Source organism: Salmo salar, chromosome 11 (assembly GCF_965601325.2).
Source record: "Salmo salar chromosome 11, fSalSal1, whole genome shotgun sequence".
In the NCBI taxonomy this organism is placed as follows: Eukaryota; Metazoa; Chordata; class Actinopteri; order Salmoniformes; family Salmonidae; genus Salmo; species Salmo salar.
This window is the reverse complement of record NC_138301.1, coordinates 28816044-28835364: the sequence shown is the minus strand read 5'-3', so window position 1 is coordinate 28835364 and position 19321 is coordinate 28816044. Positions and strand designations below refer to the sequence as shown.

Sequence of the window (19321 nt, the reverse complement as noted above, 5' to 3'; positions counted from 1 at the left end):
ACAGACGGACGGACCGACCGACCGGCAGACGGACGGACCGACCGACCGGCAGACGGACGGACCGACCGACCGGCAGACGGACGGACCGACCGACCCGCAGACGGACGGACCGACCGACCCGCAGACGGACGGACCGACACGCAGACGGACCGACCGACCCGAATGACACGCAGACAGACAGACCGACCGACAGCCAGACCGACCGACCGACCCGCAGACAGCCAGACCGACCGACCGACCGACCGGCAGACCGACCGACAGCCAGACCGACCGACCCGCAGACAGCCAGACCGACCCGCAGACAGACAGACAGACCGACCCGCAGACAGACAGACAGACCGACCCGCAGACAGACAGACAGACCGACCCGCAGACAGACAGACCGACCCGCAGACAGACAGACCGACCCGCAGACAGACAGACCGACACGCAGACAAACAGACAGACCGACCGACACGCAGACTGACACACGCAGACCGACCGACACGCAGACTGACACACGCAGACCGACCGACACGCAGACAGACACACGCAGACCGACCGACACGCAGACAGACACACGCAGACCGACCGACACGCAGACAGACACACGCAGACCGACCGACACGCAGACAGACACACGCAGGCCGACCGACACGCAGACAGACACACGCAGACACAGACACACGCAGACAGACAGACAGACACACGCAGACAGACAGACAGACAGACACACGCAGACAGACAGACACACGCAGACAGACAGACAGACACACGCAGACAGACAGACAGACAGACAGACAGACACACGCAGACAGACAGACTGACACACGCAGACAGACAGACACACGCAGAGACAGACAGACAGACACACGCAGAGACAGACAGACAGACACACGCAGAGACAGACAGACAGACTGACACACGCAGACAGACAGACAGACAGACTGACACACGCAGACAGACAGACAGACAGACTGACACACGCAGACAGACAGACAGACAGACTGACACACGCAGACAGACAGACTGACACACGCAGACAGACAGACTGACACACGCAGACAGACAGACTGACACACGCAGACAGACAGACTGACACACGCAGACAGACAGACTGACACACGCAGACAGACAGACTGACACACGCAGACAGACAGACTGACACACGCAGACAGACAGACTGACACACGCAGACAGACAGACTGACACACGCAGACAGACAGACTGACACACGCAGACAGACAGACTGACACACGCAGACAGACAGACTGACACACGCAGACAGACAGACTGACACACGCAGACAGACAGACTGACACACGCAGACAGACAGACTGACACACGCAGACAGACAGACTGACACACGCAGACAGACAGACAGACAGACAGACAGACTGACACACGCAGACAGACTGACACACGCAAACAGACAAATGGATGGATGCTGGTAAACCAGCCAAGGTCATGCAGGTTATTCAGTCCCAGTGTGCTGTGCAGGGAGGCAACTGGTTTAGGCCATTCTCAGCATTAGTGGAAACAGAGAGAAGGGGTGTGTGTGTCATTCATTCTATAGTGTGTGTATGTGCAGGATGTTGTGTGTGTTAGTTGAACTCTGGTGACTGAACAGTAGTCTCCCAGCAGTACCCATGCCTCACCAGGAAGGAAACACACACACACACAGACAGAGACACACACACACACAGTGTTTATAACAGCACATAACTCCAGTGGGAAAACAAAAAGACACACTTTAAACACTAGGGAGTGGTTACTATGCCCTGTTTGCTTTGTAAAGGCGTGGGAATCCCTGTGATGCCCTGTTATACAGAAGAGGGAGGCAGCTCTAGGCAGGATGGGTGGGTAGGGAGAAGTGTTAACCCAGAAAGAAGGGTTGGAGGTTAATGGTGCTGGTAAAACATCAAGATTCTCCTCCTCCACTCAGAAGGGAGCAGTTGCGTTGTGAGCCAGGCTGGCACCACTCACTTATAGGTGCTGAGCGGAGGGGCGGGCGAGGAGAAGGGCTCCTCGACAGACTCATCAAAGCTGTCAGGGACCAACAGTGAGAGATAGACACATTCAACATGGTGACCGTTGTCGCTGTATGGGACTGTAGTGTGTTGTATGTGAGGATTCATGTGTGCTAAAACAACAAATGTCTGTCTCCATAGAATAGATCAAATATTAATAAAGCTTGTATTGTAACTGAATAAAGAAACTATTGTGTTTTTATTAAACATGACATGAGGAGGGACTGTTCCTGACCAAATGAAAGAACATAGGAAGGGCCACCAACCACATCGGAAGCAACATAGCCGGTTCCTGTTAAGTGTCCATTCACAGTATCGGTGTCCACTAGAACCACAGCCGAGACAAAAGGTCTTACGGGGCAATTTTCTTATTTCCCTGTCCTGTCTACTGCACTCACAAGTGGTTCAGCTTTTGTCAGTAATGGGGAAAAAGAGACAACTTCTAAGCCCTTTGCGACCAAACTTGATGACCTTATAAAAAGTAAATGTGTTTGTGTTTTTATATACAATACGTGTAACAATAAGTGGACTTCCAAATTGCTTAACATTTACTGTACAGTCACTGATCTGTTGCTTAACATTTACTGTACAGTCACTGATCTGTTGCTTAACATTTACTGTACAGTCACTGATCTGTTGCTTAACATTTACTGTACAGTCACTGATCTGTTGCTTAACATTTACTGTACAGTCACTGATCTGTTGTTTGCATTTGGTAATTCCAAAAAAAGAACTGGCTTCCTAAATACACCTCCACAACCATAAACACCCACTGTATCAACAGACTGATGCATAGCAGGAGTACTACTCCAGTAAGGAGAGTCTGACGTCACCACTCTGACATGATGCCAGTTCAGGGCTCTTGTCATCCTCTCTGTGTTCTCAGACTTGGCCTTCCTTACCTCTCAGTGATCTTCGAGTGAGTTGTGCGCAGAGGGATGTCCTAGAAACATTTTTAAAACAACTGTTGTTAGACACGTCGTGCGTAAAACAGCAAGAAGTAAAGCAGCATGTAAATATGCCATCAAGTCGCAACAGTCTTCCACAGGAAATACTTATTCTTGTAGCAATACATTTCAACCTGTTATGCTTGATGTGTAAAGTGGACTATTTCTCTTAGAGGAAGTATGCATGGTAATCTTTTCATCAGTTATAATGCAGTTGCCCCTCCAGCCATCACTCACCTTGCACCGTAATTTTCCATTGACCATGGTGTCTGTGGTGTACCCCTCTCTGCTCTGTAGGTGGGCGAAGGGTTTGACGGCGCCCCAGGACTCCAGGTAACGGGTCATTCTCACTGACGCCCGCATCTTCAGCCCGTCATTCACACGCGGCTTGGGCATACTGCGGCTGTTCAGAGCCTGGTCCTTAGACTGATGACACACACACACGTTAACGAGGAGTACAGTCTCACATATACAGATAAGGCCCTTGTCAGGGATTCTGGAGGTAATACATTAAATGAGGTAGCTCACCCGAGGATCGATGACAAGGTATGTCTGAATGTTGAGCTCCTTCAGGTAGGCATCTCTTAGCCCACCGTTGCCCTCCTCCACCTCATAGGCCTTGTTCAGGTGCTTCAGGGTGGCCTCAGTGATGTGGACACGCCTGATCAAGACAAAGATGGGGGTTACTATTAGTAAAATGGACTTACTAGGACTAGGTTACTACTAGTAACTTAATAATGAATGCCACCATTGGGATTAAAGATTTACCATACATGGTTAACTCAACTACTAACATACCCAGGTAAGCCTCCAGACTCCATATAATTGGCCAGGGTGACATCATGTGACCAAACATCAAACTGCCACTTGCGGAGACCAATCACACCGCAGAGCACGTTGCCGGAGTGAACGCCCACTCTCATGTTGATGTCCACACCTGTGGCCTCGCGCACCTGTCTGAGGGGCGGGATCAGAATCTGTCAGATGTGTGATTGTGTCGGTGTTTTTTTAGGTTTCCCTGGGATTCCTTCTTATTGCTTTGACATCAGAGCCAGCTGAACAAATCAACTATTTCCTTGTTGTCATAACATGCGCACACATGCATACTGACGCCACACATACTCACCACATACGCTGCTGCTATGATCTATTATCTATCCTGTTGCCTAGTCACTTTACCCCTCCCTATAAGTACAGTACATAACTACCTCGATTACCTTGTACCCCTGCACATCACCTCAGTACTGGTACTTCCTGTATATAGCCATGTTATTACCTCGCACCCCTGTACATCGCCTCAGTACTGGTACTTTCTGTATATACCCATGTTATTACCTTGCACCCCTGTACATCGCCTCAGTACTGGTACTTTCTGTATATAGCCATGTTATTACCTCGCACCCCTGTACATCGCCTCAGTACTGGTACTTCCTGTATATAGCCATGTTATTACCTCGCACCCCTGTACATCGCCTCAGTACTGGTACTTCCTGTATATAGCCATGTTATTACCTCGTACCCCTGAACATCGCCTCAGTACTGGTACTTCCTGTATATAGCCATGTTATTAACTCGTACCCCTGCACATCGCCTCAGTACTGGTACTTCCTGTATATAGCCATGTTATTTCCTCATACCCCTGCACATTGCCTCAGTGCTGGTACTTCTTGTATATAGCCATGTTATTACCTCGTACCCCTGAACATCGCCTCAGTACTGGTACTTCCTGTATATAGCCATGTTATTTTTTTACTCGTTATCGTTATGGACTGTGTATTTATTCATTGTGTCACTATTTCTATTTTGTATTTCATTTATCTTTAACTCTGCATTGTTGGAAAGGGACCCTTAAGTAAGCATTTCACTGTTAGTCTACACCTGTTGTTTACGAAGCATGTAACAAATTAAATATGATTTGATTGTCCAACAGGGCAGAGAGAAGCCATGATAAAGCCTTCCTTTGAGAGACCCTCCAGAACACCTGATTATAGAACTAACTCACTCTCATAACCATCATTGACCCAGACGACTCATATCAACACCTACTACTTAGGCCAGAAAGTCCCCCTTTTGCATTATACAATAACACTACCCTCCCTACCTGACTAACATAGTTTATTTACTATACACTATTTATCTCACAATCTAATGAGAATACATGTTGCTAAAGTCCTGGAACCAACCAGAAGGATCACATGTTTTAGTAATTGTTTTCCCCCAGAAGGCCTTGGGGCTCCTCTGAACTCACTTGATGGCCTCACACATGTCCAGACCCATCTTCACACAGTTCTTGGCATGCATGGGCAGGGAGACAGGCAGGCCAGATACACAGTAGTAGCAGTCTCCCAAAATCTTGATTCTCATGCACTCGTTCTCCTGAAGAATAAAATAGAAAAATACCACAGACCATGAAGACCATCCAAGAAGCAGACACGTCAACTGGATTTAGCATTAACACAAACAAGGCATCAGAAGTTCTCCTGAAGAACCAAACACACAACACATCCATGCGTGTCCAGCCCAAGAACTACATGTACTTGTTTTTAACTATCGGAGATGATCTGTGTCATGAAACGCACTCTATAAAATAAATATATTATTATTTGAATTATGATGAAGCAAGTACTGATTAATGCCACATAAGTGGATTATGCATTACCACACTGTCGTCTTATCGTAATAAACGTAAAAGTGTAGCTAAATATTAAATAAAAGCTGAAAAGTCAGTGTTAATTTAACTAAAGGTGCAAATCATATAAATTATTAACTCACCTTTGCAATCTGGTCAAACTTCCCAAACAGCTCGTTGAGCATGATGACCAGCTCCTTCGGAGAGCAGTCGCTGGCCAATCGGGTGAAGCCCACAATGTCAGCATACAGAATACTGCAAAAAAACAAAAGCCAAGGGTGTGTTCATTAAGACACACGGTTTGCAAAGAAAACAAGAAGCATTCATTATTGGACAAGTTTAGATAGTCCCTCCCTGTTGCACACAGTTTCCAAGCATTTTCTTGCGATTCATGCTTACTGATCACGACCGACTCAGGACATATGGGGTCAAGACATCAGTGTCATAATGATGTCTGGCAGCATGATGTGTAGAGAAATCTGTTGTCTGCATGGATACGGCCAGGCTGGCCGCTACACTGATTAATCCCTCTGATGTTGTTGTATCACTAAACAAGAGTGTCATTGTCAGATAACGGTTGACTCTTGGGGTGTTGAAATGGAGTGGGGATAAATTATTACAGCTGGAGGTCCTATCCTGGATGAACAGTAATCCTAGGGGGCTAGAGAGGAGAGGTGAAGACTGAGTAGAAGGGAGATCGTGCTAAGGGGGTTGGCTCTAAGACATAAACTACAGCAGTATTTCCCCTATATTCATTTAGCAGCATCGTTGCCTCCACTCCAAAAGATATGATGAAAAGAAATATATATACAGTACCAGTCAGAAGTTTGTACACACCTACTCATTCCAGGGTTTCTTTATTTTGACTATTTTCTATTTTCTGCTATTAGCTTGTTGTGAGCCCTATCCTCCACACAGAGCACCTGACCCAGGCCACCACACATTCAGCCACCACAGCCTAATCACTGGCTCATTAACAGGGCTCAGAGGGCTAACTGCTGCCAAGGTCAGTCCTCATTAAAGTAACTAACGTTAGCCTATTGCTTCGCCTGGCAGACCAGAGAACCATGGCCGCACAGTAACTCTGACTGACAACAAGCAGGTGTTTCCTTTGAAAGAACATGTCTAATGACAAGCATGTCTCGTGTCATTACAAGGATCAAATGGGGAGGTGGTTGGGCTATAATTTACAGTAACACCAAAGGGCTTAAATGAGGATTCACGCACTAGCCGAGCAACAGCAGCACATGATACAGTCTGATCTTCACAAGGCCTTCTCAGATCAGACAGTTTAAATGTCCCTCCTTTTCTATGAAATCATATTTATTACGGGCCTAAACTTATCAACAAATCAACCAGGTAGTTACAAATGTCAGTTTGTCAGGCTACTGAGAAGATCGAAGAGTGTTGCTGACCTTAATTTGGGCAACAATTGGGCTCCCTCTCTCTCCAGGAAGGTAGAAGGTACAGTACAGTCTGTAAGCAATTACAGAGTCTAAAACTTAGGGAATCTATTGAGCCATCTGCCAAGGTTCACTGGATAGGCTACAAAGCCAATGTCTGTCAGCACTTTCTAAATGAATGCCCATAAAACAAAAGGCCTCATCTGGGTCAATGCTCAGCTAACACTGTCGTGCTAAATTCCATGAGAACTGACTGGGCATTGTGAGTGTAAAAAGACCTCCCAGAGCAGGGATGGGCAACTCCAGTCCTCGGGGGCCAGAGGATATCAGGGGAAATTAAATTAATACAATTAGAGAACACAAACTATACTAACTATTCAAAGCACACATGCAAACATATGATTTAACCCAGTGTTTTACCCAAGGCTCAGACTTTTGTTTCCATCTTTGCGGGCAGCACCCGGGTCTCACTGGGCCATGGATCCGGCGGACCTGCTCTTACTTGGGGCCAAAGCCAGGCCACTGGTACTTTTCAGCTTTCATTTACATAACAATGGCTAACTGTGAACTTTAACACCTTCTCACAAAGAAACTGATTCTGCTCAAGTCCCTAGCTATGGAAACACACTTTCAAAATCAAAATTTGTCACATGCGCCGAATACAACTGGTGTAGACCTTACAGTGAAATGCGTACTTACAAGCCCTTAACCAACAATGCAGTTTTAAGAAAATAAAACAAAAAAAAGTAGGACATAAGAATAACAAATAATTAAAGAGCAGCAGTAAATAACAATAGCGGGACTATATACAGAGTCAATGTGCGGGGGCACCGGTGTCGAGGTAATTGAGGTAATATGTACATGTAGGTAGAGTTATTAAAGTGACTATGCATAGATAATAACAGAGAGTAGCAACAGCATGGAGGGGGGGGGGGGGGGGGGGCAATGCAAATAGTCTGGGTAGCCATTTGATTAGCTGTTCAGGAGTCTTATGGCTTCGGGGTAGAAGCCGTTTAGAAGCCTCTTGGACCTATACTTGGTGCTCCGGTACCACTTGCCATGCGGTTGTAGAGAGAACAGTCTATGACTAGGGTGGCTGGAGTCTTTGACAATTTTTAGGGCCTTCCTCTGACACCGCCTGGTACAGAAGTCCTGGATGGAAGAAAGCTTGGCCCCGGTGATGTACTGGGCCGTTCCCTAGTATGACATAAGGGTGTTTACACTTGTGTAACACTAGTGTTAAAGTTGAAAAGCAGAAAAAGAGCCAAAATTTAAAGGCAGGGAAAGAGAAAATCAAAGGCTAAAGCCAAAAGCGGAGTTTCATTCAAGAGAACATTTGGGTTGGGAAAATATTTTCCATGTGTGTTATTTGGTAGACTGAAAACCGTGCTTAGTTTGACAGGCAATGAGTGACATGCAAAGGATAGGATTCTACTGCGTTTCTTAGTAATTTTCTTAGAATATAACAGGTTATTTCAACATGCTGTATGTTTCTCAGTCATATTCTTAGTCCTTGACAGGCTATTGTTGTACTGTACCTGACGTTCTCGTGTCTCTTGACGTAGAGACTGTGGAAGTTGTTGTCTTTGACGAGTCGTTGCTGCTCTTCTTTGTCCTTGCAGTCTTGCAGACGCTCCATGATGGCCAGCTTCATCTTCATGGAGATGTAGACCGGCAGCACAGACTGCAGCAGGTTCTCCTACGCACGCACACACACACGTTAGCATCAACACACCACACCCACCCAACCACACACACTGTCCGATAGACAAAGGGTCATGAACCTATCCAATCTGGGAGAAACCCAATCTGAGTATCAACCAGCTGTCAGAGTGTCTTGCTGATCTGGTAACTCCACTAACAAGGGCCCCATTCACTTAGATTACTGTTAAAAGCTTTATAATCATTGTGCTGCCAGTCTGGTTGTACAGCCAGTCAACAGACAGATAGAACATTGCATTGAGAGCCTCTGGAATGGAATAGAGTCAGGTGAGATGGGAATCTAAGAAGTTAATAAGGAGATGTCTCAGGAAATCATTCTTCAATCACTACTGACCCCATCATAATTCCTGTTCACCCTTATGATGCGATACTGAGGCACCAGACTACTCTCTTTCCTCTCTGGTTTGGCTGCATCCATGGGGGGGGGGGAGTTGCCCATAGGTACAGATCTAGGATCAAATCCTAACCTTAACCATTAGTGGAAGAAACGTAAAACTGACCCAAGACCAGTGTCACGGGGCAACTGGTTAGGCCTATATACTCTCCCAGATAGATTACCACCTCCTGGTTCAAATAACTGGAGCAGGTTTTCCAGTAAACCGTAAAGCATGGAAAGTCATTCTGCACAAAGTGGCCTTGATTTGGTTCAGTCAGCTCAGCTCTGTGCTGTAATTGATCTGGCAGATTCTATCTTACTGGGTCTAGAGAACAATGGCATAGTGCTCAGCTTTGAGACCCATTTCAAACCCTCCCTTCTCTCTTCTCTTTATTTATGGTGCCTGTGCTCTTTGGCTAACCCCTGTGGCACTGCTCCTTTTTTCGGGCTCAATACAACAGAGTAGAACAGAGGCGGTTCAAATGTTAACAATTATATCATTCCATTCTGTCCTGCTAGGCAACAGAGAAGCCAGCAGCCTCCTCTCTCTCATGGTGTGTGGTGTCACTTCCTAGGCAACTATTATTACAAATGAAAAACATTATGGTTAAAGAGCCATTTGAAACAGACACCCATTTTTACTAACGGAGCACACACAGACATCTACTTAAAAAATCATTACAATGAAATTTTATTTGAGGGGGATTTGATCATCGTAATGAAAAATACAAGCTAGAAAACAACAAGGCTGCTGGTCTTAAATGAAGTAAAAAATTAATCAGTGCTATTATGATAAAACATTTTAGCCTAACACTATAAACTTTTATTAGTCTTTCATACTTCCTGTATTTCAGTCGGGTCAGCCACTGTTCAGAAAGAGACACCAAAAGCTTATTCAACCAGACCAGGATTTCTGATACACTGCGAGATTGCCCTCGCCAAAGAGGTTTCTAATCTCAAGGGTCTTTCCTTAAAGATGAAATAACTAAATCAAGAAGATAGCGGAGTGTCTGATAAGATGTTCTCACCTGTTGTCTCTTTTCTATCTCCAGCTTCATGCGGATGCCCAGACATCTGAGTGTATCCTGGAAGGTCTGTCTTAGTGCTCTCTCCATCAGGACCTTATGGAAGGCCCCCACCCCACTGCCACACAGAAACACCACCGCATTGGACAGCAGCTGGGGAGAGAGGGACAGACATTACAACCTAGCTGCACAGCATAAGCATTTTATTGTCTGTTTTCAGAGAAATGTGCCTTACGCCTTAAAAATGCCTTACAGGACATAAAAAACAACACAATCTCATTGAAGCATACATGACACGAGTCATTAACACACACACACACACACACACACACACACACACACACACACACACACACACTTTTCTATAAACAGGAAGTATCTAAAGCACAACATCGTGAACATACATATCGTTATGCATCACCAGGAGATCATGTAACACATGTATAATTGTTACTAACAGCATAACTAATAACACACCTGATTGGCCAGAAAGGGGCTGGGATCTTGGGTGTTGAAGACAGTGAGGCGTAGAGTGAGGACCATGATGTGAGAGAGTGAGGAGATCACACTGAGCACCACAGCATAGCACATCTGGAAAGGCAGCATGGTGTACACTGTGAAGATGATGAACAGGAAGAAGGGAACCTATAGGAGAAAAGGAGAGAGAGAGATAGGTCAGACTGATATGACATGAAACACTGTGTGGGGAAAGAGTCTCGGATTGGCAGCACTACCCAAAGAACAAGTGGTTTTACTGGACAACTGTCACCTCAGTGTACTGGCAAGATATGCTATAGCTAGGCAAATATAACTTTTTGATGCTTCTGTTCATGTGTAATGTACCTACAATATAATGTAGGTACACTCAGAGGCCAGTTTATTAGGTAGGTCACCCCGTTCAAAAAATGGTTCGCTCCTACAGACAGTGAGTCAAGTAGCCGTGGCTTGCTATATAAAGAAGGCAGAAAGATATCAATGCATTCAGTTACTGTTCGATTGAACGTTAGAATGGGCAAAATAGGTGACCTAAGCAACTGAGCGTGGTATGATCGTCGGTGCCCCTTTGCCTCCAGAACAGCCTGAATTCTTCAGGGCATGGATTCTATAAGGTGTGGCGTTCAAAAGTTGCTCAATTGGTATCAAGGGACCTAACGTGCGCCAGAAAAACATTCCCTATACCATTACACCACTGCCAACTGATGTGAATTTCAATTCACATCAGGTTTTGTTTGTTATCACATGGAGAAGGTTGCGTGCTCTGTGGGGTAGATCTTAAATCAGATAACTTCTTCAGGGAAGGAAACAGAAACTGTGTGAATCGTAATTCTGCAATAATGACCAAAGTAAGGATTTGGTGTAAGCAGCGTGAGTCCATGGCCCCATCCTGCCTGGTGTCAACGATACAGGCTGGTGGAGGTGGTTTAATGGTGTGGCTAATGTTTCCCTGGCACAAGTTAGGTTCCTAGATACCAATTGCACAACGCTTGAACGCTACACCTTATAGAATCCATGCCTGAAGAATTCAGTAAAGGGGGGTCCGACCCAGTACTAGATGGGTGTACCTAATAAACTGGCTGCTTTTGTAGATGGAGGAGAAGAGTAAGCGGACAAAGGAAGTGGGTGTCATAGAAATACAACATTTTGTTAAATCACATGACTTTTATATAAGAATGTATTCCTATATTAGTACATTCACACTGTTTTTCTTAGAGGCAACAGAATAGGGTTCTTTGAACTCTCATGTGTCTGTGTTAACGCTGACAGTAGATTTACCATGGCTTGGTGATAACCTAAAGACTGCATTCCATTCCATGATTAGTGTCTGTGTGCCTGTCTGTCGGTGCCAGGGGGACCCAATCTCCTGTTTATTTATCCCATATGGCAGATTAATACTGGACTCCATCATTCTGAGGGAAGGGCTTAGAATCCTATGTTGGATTAGTATTTCTGCATAAACAAGCAGTAAATGAACTAGACATATATCTGTTGCATGAGAGCACAATGTACCTTTGTATAATTTCATGTATCCGTCTTCGTCACAAGGACTCAGGAAGACTATGAAGAGTTGTAACTGAATCCCGTTTATTTGGGCTTTAACTCTACACTATTGGATGACCATTAACACTCTATTACTGCAGTAATTATTAATAAGGTGTGATGGTTTTGAAGAAATCAACAACAAAAAATGTCTCCTTTGATTAGAATAATTACTACATTTATTTTGAAAGCCAATAGGTTATGTCGTGCAACCTTTATTTAGAGCGAGAGTGTATACCTGGTCCCAGGGCAAGATGAGGGGTCCGCTGAAGATGAAGGTGAATCCCATGGTGAGGTGAGTGGCCCAGACCACCAGACCCAGCAGTCTCCTCCAGTGCTGGGTCAGGGTCTCTGTACACACCAGCACAAACACAGCCAGGAACACACACAGGCTGCAGCTCACCACGCTGACAAATGCACAGTGCTCCTCCGCACTCTGAAACGGAGAGGGAGAACATAACACACACTGAATCACAATTATGGAATTTACATTATACTCTACATTGAGATATACACACAGTCATAGACACTGATGCCATATCCATCTACACACAGCCATACAGACACACAATGCTCTACTCCTCTAATGAAAAGACAAGGATTAAAAAACAGGCTATAATATACATTCTGTCTGAGGACAGGTTTTGAAGTGTTATATAGATCAGGTACAATGATATGTCTAAACAACATTCACTCAACATCATTCAAGTCCCTTTATTATGCCTATGTACGGTCTAGTCATGAGACTGGCCCATATCTAATTCAGCATCGTGGCTTATTCAGGCTTATTGCACATCTGTCTCTGCGTCATGTCCTGTTGCTAGAGGCCACAGCATCTTCCTGATTGAATTACACAGAGAGGGAAGAGGAAGGCTCAGATATAGATTTCTGGTCGTGTGTGTGTGTGTGTGTGTGTGTGTGTGTGTGTGTGTGTGTGTGTGTGTGTGTGTGTGGGGGCATATACACTTGCTTCAACTTGCGTGCAAGCCAGTTAGCGAGAAAGCAAGAGAGTGAGAGAATGGGAAAGAGTTAGATGCCAAGGAGAGTGGGAATGACTGTTTAAAGGTCCCTGAGCAGAAGGCCATCTCGGCATTGTATATTGAGCATGCTGGTTTCCATGGTAGCGAAAGTGAAGGCCTTTACTAGCACATTTAACTACGGCCACACCCACTAAATCGACCTATAGGAGACTTCATTTCCTTTTCTCATTTATTTTCAGATGGAAGGAAGTAGTGAAAGTCTATACAATTAGAGAACAGATTGCTTCTGATCCTCTCCCCTTGAAATCTCATCTGAAAAGCAATGACACAGGTGGGATCTGCTCAGTCTCAGCCTGCCATAAGTAAATGTTTACATCTGTTGGGAAATGCAATTCACATCAGGTTTTGTTTGGTATCACATGGTGAAGATTGTGTGCTCTGTGGTGTCGATCTTAAATCAGATCACTTCTTTAGGGAAGGAAACAAACCGTGCGAAACGTAATTCTGCAATAACAACCAAAATAAACCCACAAGAACATACACTCTCTCTAGTGTCCGTTGGTGGGTTAAGTTAACTTATGTAAAATGAGGACCACTTTAAAAGCATCCTCTCCGTGCTCTCTTTGACTCTCTTACACTCTCTGTACTCTTGTTAGAAGCTAAAGGACTTTATTCACCTAAAAACAACAGGGCTCTCAATAGGCCCTTTGTTCAATCTGAGCCCAACTATCCTGTTTAAGTACCACTTAGAAAAATATGTTGGAATGCCCTCCTCTCGCTCACTGGTGGGCTCATGGTCTCTAACAGGTAGTCTATCTATCCACAGTGGAGAGGGAAGTTATACAAGTTGAACACAGTGACTACAGTTGAAGTCGGAAGTTTACATACACCTTAGCCAAATACATTTAAACTCAGTTTTTCACAATTTCTGACATTTAGTCCTAGTAAAAATTCCCTGTCTTAGGTCAGTTAGGATCACCACTTTATTTAAGAATGTGAAATGTCAGAATAATAGTAGAGAGAATGATTTATTTCAGCTTTTATTTATTTCATCACATTTCCAGTGGGTCAGAAGTTTACATACACTCAATGAGTATTTGGTAGCATTGCCTTTAAATTGTTTAACTTGGGTCAAACGTTTAGGGTAGCCTTCCACAAGCTTCCCACAATAACTTGGGTGAATTTTGTCCCATTCCTCCTGACAGAGCTGGTGTAACTGAGTCAGGTTTGTAGGCCTCCTTGCTCGCACACACTTTTTCAGTTCTGCCCACAAATTTTCTATGGGATTGAGGTCAGGGCTTTGTGATGGCCACTCCAATACCTTGACTTTGTTGTCCTTAAGCCATTTTGCCACAACTTTGGAAGTATGCTTGGGGTCATTTACCATTTATTTTGGTATTGCCCTCAGGTAGCCTGTTTCTGGTCTCAGATTCAGGAATGTTTGAAAATGCATAGCATTGATCTAAAATTGACCATAGAAATAGTACTGTTAGGGGACCTGGAAAGACCGGGTCAGTGAATTACTAATATACTAATAGTCTTAGTAAAAGTATGTATCTTCAACTTGCAATCTGTGGATTCTATTCGATTAGATAGATTGAAATTGTACGTTAAAACATCACAGCATAGTTCAAAGATATGTGTTGCGTAGGAACTCAAAGTGGGTGGCCAGCAGAGATAGATGGGATGGGCTGATGGAAGCTGAGGGTTGGTATGTGGAATTGGAGACAAGTGGGAGTGGAGTTGCTGTGTGAGAGATAGAATGATGGTCAAAGATAAGTTTTTTTTTAAATTGTGAAAATAAAACATCATAAAATGTACATTTGAATGACACTAAGTGCCAGTGTTTTTGCCGGTTTGCCTGAGGGTGATGCCGTGCAGGTGTTTGTACACATGCATACACTCTCATTAAAATAAACAATTACAAGAACACACACATACATATAATAGTGCCAGACATGCACACAAACATATATAGTTGGCATTGCTGTAATGATTTTAGCTGTCCTTGATGTCCTTTGTTTTAAATGTAATATTATATATTTTTTATTTTTTGGATTGTTTGCTGTTTTCTTCTGTTATTCCCTTTTTTCTCTTTAGTTCATTCTCTTGGTTGTTGGTGCATTGGGGGGGTTCTTGGGGGGTGGGGGATGGAATTAATTGTATTTATTTAGTTTTTTTCTTCCTGGGGGGGACTGTGGAAGGGGTCTCGAATGGTTGAGGGAGAGCTATTGGGGAACTGTGGGGGTGCTTGGAGGGTTCGGGTTCACGTTTTTTGGCCTGGTGGTTGATCGGTAAACATGCCCTTGAGGAGGGCATTGACCCTGGATGCTTCTGTGTGTTGCTCGGGATTGGAATCTGTTGGGATGACTGGTATGATGTAGTTATTGAGCGGCTTCACTGCAAGTATATTGTATGTTTCGAAAATTCTATAAATAATTAAAAATAATAAAATTTAAAAAAATATGCTTGAGGTCATTGTCCATTTGGAAGACCCATTTGCGACCAAGCTTTAACTTCCTGACTGATGTCTTGAGATGTTGCTTCAATATATCCACATCATTTTCCTTCCTCATGATGCCATCTGTTATGTGAAGCGCACCAGTCCCTCCTGCGGCAAAGCAACCCCACAACATGATGCTGCCACCTCCCATGCTTCACGGTTGGGATGGTGTTCTTCGGCTTGCAAGCTTCCCCCTTTTTCCTCCAAACATAACGATGGTCATTATGGCCAAACAGTTCTATTTTTGTTTATCAGACCAGAGGACATTTCTCCAAAAAGTACAATCTTTGTCCCCATATGCAGTTGCAAACCGTAGTCTGGAGCAGTGGCTTCTTCCTTGCTGAGTGGCCTTTCAGGTTATGACGATATATGACTCGTTTTACTGTGGATATAGATACTTTTGTACCCGTTTCCTCCAGCACCTTCACAAGGTCCTTTGCTGTTGTTCTGGGATTGATTTGCACTTTTTGCACCAAAGTACGTTCATCTTTAGGAGACAGAACGCGTCTCCTTCCTGACCGGTATGACGGCTGCGTGGTCCCATGGTGTTTATACTTGCGTACTATTGTCTGTACAGATGAATGTGGTACCTTCAGGCGTTTGGAAATTGCTCCCAAGGAGGTCTTGGCTGATTTCTTTAGATTTTCCCATGATGTCAAGCAAACAGGCACCGAGTTTGAAGGTCAGCCTTGAATACATCCACAGGTACACCTCCAATTGACTCAAATTATGTCATAAGCTATCAGAAGCTTCTAAAGCCATGACATCATTTTCTGGAATTTTCCAAGCTGTTTAAAGGCACAGTCAACTTCGTGTATGTAAACTTCTGACCCACTGGAATTGTGATACAGTGAATTATAAGTGAAAAAATCTGTCTGTAAACAATTTTTGGAAACATGACTTGTGTCATGCACAAGGTAGATGTCCTAACTGACTTGCCAAAACTATAGTTTGTTAACAAGAAATTTGTGGAGTGGTTGAAAAACGAGTTAATGACTCCAACCTATGTGTATGTAAACTTCCGACTTCAACTGTATATCACACTTATCCTCACAGGCCTGTGCATTTAACAATAGGCATTAGCCTACACATGCTAACTAACCTGCCACGAAAACATTAGTGGTGGGTTCTACTCCATCAAAAGGAACATAACAGTCGACATCCCAATTAGGATCTGGCAAAAAAATACTTCAATCAGTTATAGAACCCATTGCCCTCTACGGTTGTGAGGTCTGGGGTCCACTCACAAACCAAGAACTCACAAAATGAGAAACACTAAATTGAGATTGCATGCATAATATAGCAAAAACATCCTCTGTGCACAACATAAAACACCAAATAATGCATGCAAGGCAGAATTCGGACAATATCCGCTAATTATCAAAATCCAGAAAAGAGACGTTAACTTCTACAACAACTTAAAAGGAAGCGATTCCCAAACCTTCCATAAGAAAGCAATCACCTACAGAGAGATGAACCTAGAGAACAGTCTGCTCAGCAAGCTGGTCCTGGCGTTCTGTTCACAAACACAAACAGACCACACAGAGCCCCAGGACAGGAATACAACTAGACTCAACCAAATCATGAGAAAACAAAAAGACTATTACTTGACACATTGGAAAGAACTACCCAAAAAACAAAGCATACTGGAATGCTATTTGGCCCTAAACAGAGAGTACAGTGGCAGAATACCTGAACACTGTGACTGACCCACAAGCAAGGAAATCAGCATAGCCTTGCTATTGAGAGAGGCCGCCATAGGCATAGCCTGTCTTCTTCTCAGGTATGTGCCCACAAATTGTGGAAACTGAGCTGCACTTCCTAACCTCCTGCCAAATGTATGACCATATTAGAGACACATATTTCCCTCAGATTACACAAACCCACAAAGAATTTGAAAACAAATCCAATTTTGATAAACTCCCATATCTATGATGTGAAATACCACAGTGTGCCAGCACAGCAGCAATATTTGTGATCTGTTTCCAAAAGAAAAGGACGGTCAGGGAAGCAAACACCATTGTAAATAAAAACTACACTGAACAAAACTATGAACGCAACATGTAAAATGTTGGTCCCATGTTTCATGAGCTGAAATAAAAGATCCCAGATATGTTCCATACGCACAAAATGCATATTTCTCAAATTTTGTGGACAAATATGTTAACATCCCTGTTAGTGAGCATTTCTCCTTTGCCAAGACAATCCATCCACCTGACAGGTGTGGGATATCAAGAAGATGATTAAACAGAGTGATCATTACACAGGTGTACATTGTGCTGGAGACAATAAAAGACCTCTCTAAAATGTGCAGTTTTGTCACAACACAACGCTGCAGATGTCTACATTTTGAGGGAGCGTGCAAGTGGCATGCTGACTGCAGGAATGTCCACCAGAGCTGTTACCACTGAAGTGAATGTTCATTTTTCTACCATAAGCCGCCTCTGTCGTTTTAGAGAATTTGGCAGTACTTCCAACCGGAGTCCACATGTAACCACGCCAGCCCAGGACCTTCTTCACCTGCGGGATTGTCTGAGACCAGCCACCCGGACAGCTGATAAAACAGTGGGTTTACACAACTGAAGAATTTCTGCACAAACTGCCAGGAACAGTCTCAGGGAAGCTCATCGGCGTGTTCGTCATCCTCACCAGGGTCTTGACCTGACTGCAATTCTGCGTCGCAACCGACTTCAGTGGGCAAATGCTCACCTTGGATGGCCACTGGCACGCTGGAGAAGTGTGCTCTTCATGGATGAATTCCAGTTGTTTCAACTGTACCGGGCAGATGGCAGACAGCGTTGTGTGGGGGAGCGGTTTACTGATGTCAACATTGTGAACAGAGTACCCCATGGTGACGGTACGGTGGGGTTATGGTATAGGCAGGTATAAGCTACGGACAACAAACCCAATTTCATTTTATCGATGGCAATTTGAATGCACAGACATACTGTGACGAGATCCTGAGGCCCATTATCGTGCCATTCATCTGCCGCCATCACCTCATGTTTCAGCATGATAATGCACAGCCCCATGTTGCAAGGATCTGTACACAATTCCTGGAAGCTGAAAATGTCCCAGCTCTTCCATGGCCTGCATACTCACCAGACATGTCATCCATTGAGCATGTTTGGGTTTCTCTGGATCGACGCGTACGACAGCATGTTCCAGTTCCTGCCAATATCCATCGACTTTGCACAGCCATTGAAGGAGTGGGAAAACATTCCACAGGCCACAATCAACAGCCAGATCAACTCTACGTGAAGGAGATGTGTCGCGCTGCATGAGGTTAATGGTGACTGGTTTTCTGATCCACGTCCCTACCTTTTTTTTTTAAGGTATCAGTGACCAACAGATGCATATCACTATTCCCAGTCATGTGAAATCCATAGATTAATGAATTTATTTCAATGGACCGATTTCCTTATATGAACTGTAACTCAGAAAAATCTTTCAACAAAAATATAAAACGCAACATGCAGCAATTTCAGTTTATATTTATCTGTCTATTTATTTTCCCTTTCGTAATTCAACTATTTGCATAGTTACAACACTGTACATAGCCAGCAATATAACATTTGAAATAATTTCAGATTATTTATTTCACTTTTGTTTAATATCTATTCCACTTACTTTGGCAATCTAAACATGTTTCCAATGCCAATAAAGCCCCTTGAGAGAAAGACCGAGAGA

The 19321-nt window shown here is 44.1% G+C and overlaps 1 protein-coding gene across 2 annotated transcripts in view; it reads right to left on the bottom strand.

The window, feature by feature from the left end:
- The window catches only part of LOC106562384 (adenylate cyclase type 2), a 46763-nt gene that overhangs the window by 15221 nt on the left and 12221 nt on the right, over positions 1-19321 (bottom strand). Inside the window, exons 2-12 of one of the 2 annotated variants that reach the window (XM_014127240.3) lie at positions 12387-12584; positions 10589-10756; positions 10115-10264; positions 8527-8687; positions 5729-5840; positions 5205-5332; positions 3755-3913; positions 3485-3617; positions 3194-3382; positions 2912-2952; positions 1966-2025 (exon numbers count right to left, since the gene is read on the bottom strand). In XM_014127240.3, coding sequence (XP_013982715.1) covers positions 1966-2025; positions 2912-2952; positions 3194-3382; positions 3485-3617; positions 3755-3913; positions 5205-5332; positions 5729-5840; positions 8527-8687; positions 10115-10264; positions 10589-10756; positions 12387-12584 — 1499 coding nt within the window. The remainder of the gene's footprint in view (positions 1-1965; positions 2026-2911; positions 2953-3193; positions 3383-3484; positions 3618-3754; positions 3914-5204; positions 5333-5728; positions 5841-8526; positions 8688-10114; positions 10265-10588; positions 10757-12386; positions 12585-19321) is intronic. The other variant, XM_014127242.3, reaches the window with a different exon arrangement.